The sequence below is a fragment of the Plasmodium fragile genome, assembly GCF_000956335.1.
Source record: "Plasmodium fragile strain nilgiri unplaced genomic scaffold supercont1.13, whole genome shotgun sequence".
Taxonomy (NCBI): Eukaryota; Apicomplexa; class Aconoidasida; order Haemosporida; family Plasmodiidae; genus Plasmodium; species Plasmodium fragile.
In genome coordinates, this window is record NW_012192593.1 from 288,249 (window position 1) to 297,488 (window position 9,240).

Genomic DNA, 9,240 nt, shown 5'->3' on the forward strand with positions numbered 1-9,240 from the left:
GGACAGAGGTTCATATTTACGGCTAAAGCGCCCCTAGTCGCGAGAAGGAGGGGAGGTGAAACAACCAAACGAAGGCACAACGTCGTGTATTTCGCTTTCTTTCTCACCCCATAGGATAAGACACAAATGAAGGACACACATTTCACATTTGCAAAAAAGTCTGTATGCGTAAATTGACATAAAAAAAAAAATTCAGAAAAAAATTCAGAAAAACATTAAGAGAAAAAAAAAAAAAAAAAAGGAGGACAAAGTGGAGCGACTTTTAACGAGTGAACTAATGACCGAACAGGTGGGGAAAAAAAGGCTCATACATAAACAGCCACTGCGCAGCAAACCGGTACGCAAGTGAATACACAAAAGACGAATGCTCCACATGGCATAACGCCCTCCGCCTCAACTCAACCTAGGGTTATTACATCCCCTTCTGCAACGCAAACCCATTTGTTGGTGGGTGACACACGGTTGTGTGCTGTTTACTACCTCCTACCCATAACTACTCGTGACTTCTTTGGTGTGAAGGCCCTCACCGGATGTCTACGCACCGGATTTGTACCCCCCGGTGTGTTGCCATACCCTTCACTCCTCCGAGACCTCATAGCATTACCATTTCTGCTCTGTCCAGTGCGTCCATTCTTTCGCACCACCCTATCTTCTCCCCTTGTGAACCTCTTCGTAGTTCTTCCTCTGGTTGGGATCCGTCTCCTCTGCCTTGGCATTGCCCGTGGGGAACCTCTTCTCCGTGGCCTCCTCCTCAGTTTGTCTCGTGCGCGCCTCCTTTGGGGATCTCGCCTCCTCCTACCATACCTCTCCCCCCAGTTGTCGTCTAGCTGTGGAGAAAAGGCATACCCTTCCATTTCATCTCCCCATGGGGAGGATGTCTCCCCGCTCCCATCCCCCCTGGACAAGCGTGGCGTGGGCCCCCCCCAGTCAGCGCGCAATAACTCTCCTGCTGGAATGCCCTGCGGCCAGTTACCATACATGTTATCTTCGTCATATGCAGGGCCATGCACGTGTTTAGTTCCTTTCCTCTGAGTGACCCAGTCAGCTTGGCCGTACGGACCGTCACCACTGTCTGTCTCATTCATTGCATGTGTACCCTGTTCATCCCACCTTTGTGTGAACCCACGTTCGCTCAGAGATCTGCGGTTCCGAGGGGCGGGAGGAGGAGAAAAAGAGGTACCTTCGCCAAATCCATACACATGCCCCCGTTCCTTCCTCCCATGCAGAGGCGGCACTCTTCCCTCATCAGTGGGGTGATCGTCCAAAAAGGAAAAGCCCAAAGGGAGACTCGACAGTCCACCTCCCGTGCCTTCATAAAGCGATTTTTGTTCCTCCTCCAGCTCATATACGTCCCCGTCAGTAATGTCCATACTAGTGTAGGTGGTGTCACGGGGGAAGTCTTCACTTAGAGCAGCCATCCCATAGGAAACATCCTCCGAGTCCAACCCGCGCAGCGTTTCACCTCCAATTTCCATCTCAATCTCTTCCATTTCGCCACTGTGTGGTGGGAATATGACTTCCTCTTCCAAACGGCTAGTAGTGTCTTCTGTCCCCTCCTCCGATGCAGCGTCTAAAGGTGGGGTCCCCTCTCCCGTGATGGCTTCACCAAAACTGGGCTGCTCCTCATCTCCTGACAATACACCCGCGAAGCTGCCACTTCCATCTTCTGCCTCCAGATCCAAGTCCAACTCCTCCTCTATAAGAAAATTTTTACAAAGTTCATTCCTCTCCTTTAACGTCGCTTCAATCACTTTGAAGAGCTCGATGTAGCCACCCCACTTGGACAGACCCTTCAGTTCACTGCTCCTCACGATGGACCTCTTCAAAATATGCCTCAGTCTCCTCACAGGCAACTTGGGGTTGACATTAAAAATCATCACTAGGGTGTTTACAAAATCGGCCGATGCGTACCCTGGTCCGTCTTCCACCATCCAGGAAGGGCTCCTCCCAAATGGAAAGGTCTTGCCATATGAGAAGCTAAATAGGGTTGTGTTTTCCCTCTTGTGTAATTGCTCCCCTTTTTGTTTTTCCCCCTTTGCATTGGCGGCGTTACCCGAGATGGGGACCAGCCCCCCCTGGGGAGAATTCCGCAGCGCACCCACGGAAAAGACATTTTCAAACATGTTCGCGAAGGAAGAGGGGTACATTATTTTCTGTGTGGAATAATCCTTTCTCTGCTCCTTTGTTGTGCCTACCTCCCCCCCTTCACCACCGTATACCTGCAAAGACGGTGACACCACAACAATTTCGGCCCGTGCCAACTCCTCCATGACCTCCACCAACTTCTCACTCTCCCCCTGCACATTATACCCGACGTGGATCACCTTGGCCGCCCTCTCTTTGCAGTGTTCTAAACATTTGATGAGAGGCATCAAATGGGAGTTCGTCCTATGCGTATCGCCAAACGCTTTACACACAATGAGTTCGACGTCCCTTTTGTACGTTTCCCTCTTTATCAGTACCTCCCTCCTAATTATAGTGTTTGCGATAAAGGTCCCATGCAAGTCTACGTCATCCACATCGCTAGATTCGCAGCGGGCATAATTTTTCTCGTTACACCTTTCAGTGTTTATCCCATCGTACTGAATTTCTCCCCCGTTTGCATACGCCCAGCTTGGGAAACTCTCTTCTTCACTCTGTTCCTCCACTTCTACATGTGCACCATATTCACCACCTCCATTTCGCTCCCTTCTATTATCACCCCCCTTGCTGTGTTCCCCCTTATATATTCTCACAAATTGTCCTACTACCTCATCATGTAGATCCACTCCTGTGTCAATTAGGCAAACGCGTGTCTTCCCGACGGACAGGTTACTTTGAACCATGTGGACAAAGTGCTGTTTAAATCTTCTAACTTTCTCATACCTTAAACACAAAATTTTATCATGTGATGTAATTCCTACGAGAGCTTGCATCGATCTGTACAATTTTTTTAAAAAATTGGAACTTCCATCGGTGTCGTCGCAATGAGGGATGTGGTAATTTGCGTCTGGAGTGACCCCCCCTCTCCTGATATTCCTATCGTGATTATCCTTCTGTTTTACATGAACGAAACTGGGAGTGCTCAAATTTTTGTTAGTATAATTGTGTAATGCATTTGGTAAGCTGCCAACGTGACCCTCTTGAAGGATCCTCCCCTTCATACTTCGCTCAAGTTCACTTGCTCTTCCGCACCAGTGGACTGTTACATCTCCACTAAACAGGAACAATGCAATGATGTGACAAAAAATTGTAGCAACCCCTACGTGGCCGTGTCTTTCCTGTGTAAAGAGCATTATGGCGACTATGACATGGGGTTACTGTTTTTTTTTTTTTTTTTTAAAATATCACCAAACAAAACGAGTGAAAGTCGGTATGCAAATACGGTATACGCCAGGAAGAAAAAAAAACAAGAAAAAAAAGAAAAAGACAGTCCTCCTTGTCCTACCCTTTTGCGATCTACTTTTCGATAACTTTTTTTTAATATGTCGAAATATGCAAATTCAACGTAGAAGTGTTGTCTTTTCACTTTTTGCAAATTAAAACGGTTTTTAATACTCTGCTGTTTTAAGAGTATATCTGTTGCCAATCCTTGCAACACCGCAGGATGAGCGAAAATGGTGTTTTTTTGTTTTTTTTTTTCTCATTCTGCTTCCTCCATTTTGGCTACTTAGCTAGCCATTTTTTTTTTTTTTTTTCCACTTTTTTTATGAACAGATATAAAAAAAAAAATGGCTAGCTAAGTAGCCAACTAGCTAACTCCATAGTAACAACACCAAACACGTTCACACATGAGTAGTTTGCCTCTTCCAGGGGGCGAACTCATTTAGGAGTTACATCCACGTAAAAACAAATAAATATGGTCCACCGTTTAATTAATTTATTCAAAGATTTCACTGTTTTTAAGAGGGTTCGTTTTAGACAGTGTGTGGGTGAGAAACTTCCAACATGTGGATAATTTCCAAATGGGGAATTATACCTTCATGTGGTAACTTGCCGCTACCCCGGGAGGGTGTTCCTCCTTGACTTGTTCACACAAAACTAACTACCACTGCGCATAAATTGGCAGACGTGGAAGGTACCTACGCCTAATTGGGGAAAACAAAAGTGCAGCTCATCCGATCGTGTCTCACTTGGCTTTTTACTGGTCACAGCTCTCTTTGCGCATATAACTAAAACGACAAAAAAAAAACTCATGCATATGTAGATACATATTCATGCATGTGCAGATACATATTTACACATGTGTGGATACATATTCACGCATGTGTAGATACATATTTACACATGTGTACACATATCAAACTTGACAACTGCGGCGCGTCATTTTGCGCACACATAACAGTTCAAAAAGTATGTGTATGGATAGTGGGTGTGTACTTCAATCGAGTTTGCACAACGCACCGAAGGAGCGGAACTCTCCCCCAGTTACAAGTTCCACTGGAGAGTCTCTTTCAGACAGTGCTGCTCATCTGGTTAGCAATTTGTTACTCATGATTGCTAACTCAGTGGTGACCAATCAGGGGCTGTTACTTCATGCACTCCCCAATTGTCAACCATCCTGAAGAGAGGCCCTCTGGTTGAACTCCACACACACATCACTATTTATAAGGACACGAAAAAAGCTTCGCAAAAAGTCCATGTTCACATTATCCTTGATGGTAAAAATAACCATCTGAAGGTTCTTCAAATAAACGTAATCCCCACAGGCCTTCACAATTTGTCTCAATTTTTTATCTTCTAAAAAGTTTAAGAAGAGGTCATTTATGTTGTATATCTTTGATGTCATGAGTAGACTATTGGAAGGAAGTTGCTCGAAGCTCATTTCATTTTTTATAATTTTTAATAACACTTGGTTGTTGCACCCGCCGTTGTTTTGTTCCCTTTCCCATAGTGTCTGTTGCGGAGACATCGAATGTCCTGGGGTTAGGTTGTACCCGGGGGAGGTCATGGAGAGCAGGGATGCCAATAATGTAAGTGTGCTGCACGGGCGGGTGTTCATGCTAATGGGTGGATAAATTTGGCGGGCGGAGGCTACTGACCGTCTCCAGTTGGTGCGATTGGCAACTTGTTCGAGTGCTACATTTGTTTAGCTAGCGTGTCTGACTTGGCTCCTATCTGTTCATCTGATTCGGCGTCTACTTGGGTACTTGACTTCCTCTTTACTGTTTTAATTTTTTTGCTTTTCCTCATCCCTCCCAAACGTTCCCTCGTGCAGGGGAAACTCTACCGCAGTGGGTCGAATTGCGCGTGCGCGGGGGGAGTGTAAGCGGCATTTGTGCACAGCGATTGTTCAGAGTCAATTTTGCGCGCCCCCTTTCCGAGTGGACGCACGCGCACACGTGCGTTTTACCCATGTGTGCACATACACACGGACGTTGTTGCGCAAATCTCCGCACGGTGAGAGGCCGCAGGACAATTGAACTTTCCCTGCATCTATGCAGCACCTGTTCCTCATCAATTTTTAAAATGTACATGAGAAGGAATTTTTTCATCCCTCGGAAGGTTCACTTCGTCGCTCCCTGGCGTGTTTGCAAATTGTGTTCCATTGGAAAAAAAAATAAAAAAAAAAAAAAAAAAAAAAACAGCGCTGTGCACACATGTCCCACTTTTTCTTTATACAGAAATGCGCGCCGCCGCGAAAGGGGGGACACAAAAGCAGAAGCACGTGCATTGGACGTTGACAAAAAGTTTCGAAGCGCGTTTACACGCAGGTACCTCCCAAACACCACGTTGCGTAACAATCGGCTGACAAAGTTTAACAGTTTTTACCTGAACATGTTCAGGCGAAAGGTAAAAACGGTAGTAAAAAATGTGTTGGGAAAAAAAAAAACAAAAAAGGTAGAAACAAATCAATGTTCAAGACGGAATAATCATAACAAATGAGGTATGACCCTGACACCCGTGCGAAAAGGCGCATCGGGGGAGGGGAGACAGCATGGCTCAATGTAGACGAGCCAAAGCAAGCACAAAAATATATTTGCAAAAAGGACACACATGTTTTGGCGCACGTTTGTGCGAACGGTTTGTCATGGTGTGGGTGAGCCCAGTTCGTAGCTTCACCACGATGAGCAAAGGGTTCGCCCCCGTTAATGGTGGGGGAAGCGCATCTGCTGCTTAACCGCTATAATGCTTAACCGCTATAATGGTTAACCGCTATAATGGTTAACCGCTGTAATGCTTAACCGCTGTAATGCTTAACCGCTGTAATGCTTAACCGCTGTAATGCTTAACCGCTGTAATGCTTAACCGCTATAATGCTATGCCGCTGCAATGATCTACCGTCCCATTGCTCCGCTTCTCATCTCGAGCGCTGCTTCCACCTGAACCAGGACTGCGACTTGATGTAGGGGGCCTCCTTGGATTCGATGGCGAGGTTGACGGCCCGCAGGATATCCACGTAGCCCCCCCAGGAAACCTTCTCCTTGAGCGACGGTAGCTTCACAATGGCCTTCTTCAATATCTCCACAATTTGCAGATAAGTCAAATTAGGGTTAATAGACCTAATGATGGAAGCGATTGCAGCGACGTGAGGAGATGCCATGGAAGTGCCATTCAATTTTCGATAATTATTCAAGGGGGTAGTAGAATATATATTTGTTCCAGGGGCAGCTAGCTGGCAATAAATGTTACTATAAAAAGAATTCGCTGATAAGGAATAAGTCTGATCTAAGTCTCTCTTCAAATTTGCAACAGCAATGATGTTATTATGTGAGGTGGACAATACAGGAGGATACCTAAAATTAACTGCAAGATCACATTTGGTGATGTCTGGCTTACTGTGTTTATCATGTGCACAGTTACTTGCTGAAACGAAAAAAAGAATTCCCAAGGAGCGTAAATACTCCACAGATGCATTAAAAATACCACTGTATTCATCGAATGAAAAACTACCATTAATCATATGTGCCTGTCTACTAATACAATAATCGATACATTTAAACATATCCCCTAATCGACCTAACTTATGTTGATCCAGTGCCTTACATATAATTAACTTAGAGTGTCCATCTACTCCTACTATCCCTATGCCATTATTACCAACAGCAGAAATTATTCCTGACACATGGGTTCCGTGATAATTATCGTCCATGGGATCACCACTGTTATTTACAAAGTTAGCTCCATACACATCATCCACGAGTCCATTATTGTCATCGTCTACTCCTCCTCTTCCATGTAACTCCTTCAGATTCAAATCGATGTTGTTCCTCAAGTCAGGATGATTGTAATCTATTCCACTGTCTATAACACATATCTTTGTCACGCTAACTCGATTTGCATTTATAAGATCCTGTGTTTCATCTAGCCTTGCCAGGTCTAATCCCCACTGCAGGTTCCTATACTCGTCGTTGAATTTGTAGCTCTTCGTTTTTCTCTTCCCTCCGAGGTACGCCTCTGTGTGTATGGACCCCTCGGACAGGAACCCATCATTATCGTCATCGTCGTAGTAACCATGGCTGCTGCTGTTGGTGCGGGTGTCTCCAGTCCTATCGCTGCCATTATATGCCTGGTGGCCATCCTGCACCTCCAACATGTTACTCTCACGTGTGTCGAAAAATAAGCGATTCTGTCCACGCCTAACTGCATCTTTTATAGATGCAACGCTGATGTCGTCTGCTCCAACCAACTTGTCTGATTCGATGAGGGCCCCTTTCCTCTCCAACATGCTAATATACTCTGCCAACTCCTCATCCGTCATGTCCTCATTCAGGTCGATTATTATGGACCTCAAATTTTTTAAATTAGATAATTTTCCTTTACTCTGAATAAAACTCATCACCTCTTCTTGAAGTAAAGACTCCTCAAAGAAGGAGGGACTTGTGGCATGGTTTTCACTCACGATTAATCGTAACGCTTTTTTTTTTGTTATTGGTGACTCGCTCTTTTCAGCATGTCCTTGTGGGTTCTTACGTAAGTGACTAGGTTCTTTCTCATGCTGCTCCTGCTCCCCCTCCCCCTGCTGCTGCTCCACCTGCTGCTGTTGGAGCTTTTCCAACTCTTCCCTCGGCGCATCCTTATCGGGATTGTATGCATTCACATCTGCCTCCACATCTGAAATGCTCATGTTGCTGTTCTCCAATATGGTTTCTACTTTTTGCAGGAACCGTAACTCACTTATAATTTTGTGTACATCGTCCTGCTCCTTCTTCCCCTCATCTGCCACGATGACATTGGCGAGGGTGTGCTGGATTAGCAGCTGCACTACCCATGGGCAGAGCAGCAGTGCTACTCTTAGCGTCAGCCCCATTTGCGCTGGATGTGAAAAGAGTTTACCACGGGGAGGGAGGCGGTACAAGACCGGGTTGTCCCAACTGGGGAACCGATCAGGTGGTCAGACGAGCGGACAGACTAATGCTTCCCTCCAACGTGAAGACTTCCAACCCGCGTGTCGCCTTTCTTAGCTTGTGCGGCGGTTAGGACAAGAAATGCAGCAACAGGGCGAGAAAAAAAAAAAAAAAAAAAAAAAAAAAAAAAATTCGATTTGCGCTAAAGTGCCGCGCTGATGTACATACACGTGGCAGAGCGACGCCGGTCTATATATGTATATGTATATATATATGTGTGCGTGTGCGTGTGCGTGTGTTTGCGTGCGCGCAGACAAGGGAAGGACTCCCGGACGTGATATATGTAGACCAGGCGGTGCCTTATTTAAATGGTAAAAACGAACAATCAGAGGTAACAAGCAGCGCGGAGGTTCTATACATCTCCTCACCAGTTGCCTCTTTTTATTAAGCAAATATAAAATTTACTAAAAATGACAGTCCTATTAAAAATTAATTTTTATGGTGTGTTATTAAAGGGGAAAAAAGCCAAGGCCGCGAAATGCGTCTAAGTGGCGTTTCTCTTCCGTTCCATTCTTGAAGAGCTGGTGTTCAAGTACGAGTGTGTCGCGCCAATGGTCATCGCAGTTACAAAAAGGAAAAATCAATGTAATAAAAAAACAAGGTAATTTATTTATTTTTTATTTTTTTTTTTTTTATATTAATTTTTTTTTTTTTTTGCCACACAAAATTCACATCTGTTTCTCTTCACGAACCCGCGAATCGTTAAAACAATTTCGTGTAAGAAAATTGGAACACGTTCAGACGAACCCCTCTCTCTAATTTCATTACACACGTTTATTAACCCCGAGAACACTGCATCTACCTGTTTCTTTTTTTTTTTTTTAATTGTCCACAAGTGCTTCATTACACAAAGGAGTGCACTTCCCCCTGTGCACAAATGTCTAGACGCGGGAAATTACCATGTGCAAAAAAA

At 44.9% G+C, this 9,240-nt stretch overlaps 3 protein-coding genes across 3 annotated transcripts; all 3 read right to left on the bottom strand.

The window, feature by feature from the left end:
* Positions 1–476: 476 nt before the first annotated feature.
* On the bottom strand, positions 477–3,143 carry AK88_01529 (uncharacterized protein; the record flags this gene model as incomplete). Its single annotated transcript, XM_012479164.1, has 1 exon — positions 477–3,143. One exon carries the CDS (start codon positions 3,141–3,143, stop codon positions 477–479), a length of 2,667 nt encoding a protein of 888 aa, XP_012334587.1.
* Positions 3,144–4,531: 1,388 nt separating this feature from the next.
* On the bottom strand, positions 4,532–5,474 carry AK88_01530 (uncharacterized protein; the record flags this gene model as incomplete). Its single annotated transcript, XM_012479165.1, has 3 exons — positions 4,532–4,961; positions 5,087–5,205; positions 5,379–5,474. 3 exons carry the CDS (start codon positions 5,472–5,474, stop codon positions 4,532–4,534), a joined length of 645 nt encoding a protein of 214 aa, XP_012334588.1.
* Positions 5,475–6,280: 806 nt separating this feature from the next.
* On the bottom strand, positions 6,281–8,230 carry AK88_01531 (uncharacterized protein; the record flags this gene model as incomplete). The annotated part of the gene is made up of 1 exon (XM_012479166.1): positions 6,281–8,230. The coding sequence occupies one exon, from the start codon at positions 8,228–8,230 to the stop codon at positions 6,281–6,283; it is 1,950 nt and encodes a 649-aa protein (XP_012334589.1).
* Positions 8,231–9,240: the final 1,010 nt, after the last annotated feature.